This window comes from Frankliniella occidentalis, unplaced genomic scaffold, assembly GCF_000697945.3.
Source record: "Frankliniella occidentalis isolate FOCC.00 unplaced genomic scaffold, Focc_3.1 Scaffold36, whole genome shotgun sequence".
Lineage (NCBI taxonomy): Eukaryota > Metazoa > Arthropoda > Insecta > Thysanoptera > Thripidae > Frankliniella > Frankliniella occidentalis.
In genome coordinates this window covers 1,108,000-1,110,401 of record NW_026267166.1, presented here as the reverse complement: position 1 = coordinate 1,110,401, position 2,402 = coordinate 1,108,000, and the positions used below count along the sequence as shown (strand labels likewise).

The 2,402-nt window shown below is 52.5% G+C and overlaps 1 protein-coding gene across 1 annotated transcript in view; it reads right to left on the bottom strand.

The window, feature by feature from the left end:
• Positions 1 to 228: 228 nt before the first annotated feature.
• The window catches only part of LOC127749155 (myosin light chain kinase, smooth muscle-like), a 27,165-nt gene continuing 24,991 nt past the window's right edge, over positions 229 to 2,402 (bottom strand). The window contains exon 12 of the mRNA XM_052266232.1: positions 229 to 423. Coding sequence (XP_052122192.1) covers positions 248 to 423 — 176 coding nt within the window. The 3' untranslated portion in view covers positions 229 to 247. The remainder of the gene's footprint in view (positions 424 to 2,402) is intronic.

The following is a 2,402-nucleotide window of genomic DNA, read 5'->3' as shown; positions in this document are numbered from 1 at the left end:
AGCCGCGGTCTGAGTTGCATCAAGGGTATAATAGGACTGGGGCTTTCATCGAAGGGAAATTACTTTCAGACATCTAAATATTACCTTGTAACCATAACGATACAAAGATATGTCCGGAAGGTAAATGTTTTTCGTTTTGGTTGTGATTGCCGTTTGAATGCCGATTTACGTTCCAGTTTTGATAAGTCGGCGATCGTTCCAGTCTTGATTTCCTTCACTTGCCAGTATATTTGCTCGTACTGTACACTCACCTCTCCGCCACGGCCCTCCACTCGGTCTCGCTCTCCGTCCGGCCCTCCACCAGGTAGCCGTCGACGCAGCGGCCGCCGTCGTAGGGGGGCGACGACCAGGTGAGCACGGCGCACAGCCCGCCAGCGGGGTCGGCGGTGGCCAGCGGCCTGCCGGCCGGGGGGTCCGGGGGACCTGCAAACACAGAGCCGAAGTTTTCAACCCACTTGTTCACATCGCCAAACCGATGGGAACAACCTCGACAAACAAGGCCTCCAGGCCCATAGGAAGGTGAAGGTGACCGCGAACGCCCAGCCCAACCCATCCGATTTGGGCGCGCGGTGCGCTCGCGTGACAACCCTCTCCCCCAAAGCTCTTGTTTTTCTGGATAAGCAGAGCAATTTCATCGTTCCGCCTGCTTTGCATTTCTTCTAAATTTTCTAAACCACATTGCCCACGCGGAGTGCCTCCAGAGAACACGGACATACTGTGACTTTGCAGTTTGCACGATCTGGGTGCGGCTCGTCCGACAATCGGACACCTCTACTATGGTTACATCGAAGTGGTTTTCATCCTTGATTAAAGGAGGAAATCACGTCACATCACACTTACTAATCCCCAATGCATACAGGAACGGACACAGTATTCAAATAGATCACTGGAACGATTAGAGAACTGGAAGAGCTAAAGGTGGATTAAGTCGCCCGGGCGGGCGCAGCGTTTAAGACACGCCATTGTAGTCTTTGGTCACGCACGGAGCAGGGCATGCACGGGAGAGCGAGGAAAAAATACTCTTTATGTTTAGTCGGAAGGTTTTTAAGGTATCATCTGCTAAAAAAAGACAAAAATCTCAAACAAGCGCTAACGAAATTAAAAGCAGTCGCCGCAGAGCTCCGCGTCCTCCTGACTTGCGGATCAAATTCCCCGAGGGAAGTCCTCCTGGCGGTGTCTTGTTAGCGAGCCGTAAGACGCGCATGCTCGATAGCTACAATTACGTGCTTTCGGCGAGAAGGGGGACGAAGGGGATTTTCCCCCTGTCCCTCCCTGATTGCTGTTATCAAAGGCGGGCGTGGCGTCGCGTGGCCGCGGCGCACCGCTCCGGACCACCAGTCCCGGGTTCCAGATGAACAGGCTTATTACGAGCAACACGAGTGATTCGATTTCACGCCCCGGCCGTCCAGAGTCGGCTAGCAGTATACCGAGAGCCCCGCCCAAGCCCACAGAGGTTAATACGACATGGCCTCTATTCTCACGCGCGCTTCTCGCAGATTAAAACGTTATTACGCGTCTTTTTTTTGTCGAATTATTTATGAGTCGTTTTATGTTTTCTACTCATAAGCACCGAGGCTACCGGGCGGGGCGGTGCCAGAAGCCAGAGGCGCCATAGCAGCGCATTCACACGGCGCCCGCCCTACCCCCCTCCCTACGCGGATTCTTTTAAAGGAGTAAAATTACGCGACCAAAAGCAAAACAGAGAGAACTCGCGCTCCGAGACCAACTCGCGTGTATGTATGCGTCGTATGTGGTAAGCACTTCCATATTGTAAAACTTCCTCTCACCGTGAAACACATTTCGTCAGTTCACAATGTTTTTAAAACATTTCATTTTACAAACTAAATATTGTACATTTACGAGCGTGAACATGGTAATAATAAATTTACGTATGCACTTGCAAGTCTACTAACGCGTTTGTAATGGCTACAAACAAAGTTAATTCATATTGTTATTTTTGTTCGACATTTTGAGTTCGATACTTAGCAATTTGAGTTTAAAATTTACGACATTTATCAGCCTGCAAAATTTTCCCTTATGGCCGCTTTTCACTGTGCTTCCCTGGGTGTCGGTTGTCTGCTGCTGCTGATGGTGGTGGTGGTGGTCGTTAACCATATTCAAAGCTCGCGCGCATTGGGGGAGACGGGAGAGAGGGAAGGGGGGGGGGAGGGGATCACCCCTTGCAGACCGCCCGCCCCGCCGCGAGCGGCCCGTGCCACATAGAGGTACGCAATTAGTCCTGAGGCGGGGGAGCGCGTATCGCGGGTACCGCGGCGGCGGCGGGTATACTACACTACGGGCTAATAGGAGAAATTCCAGGAAGCCCGTGGAGCCATCAGTCCACGGCTACTCATTAGGAACCGCAGTGGCGCGGTGCCGTCCGCAGCGCCAGTGTGACCGGG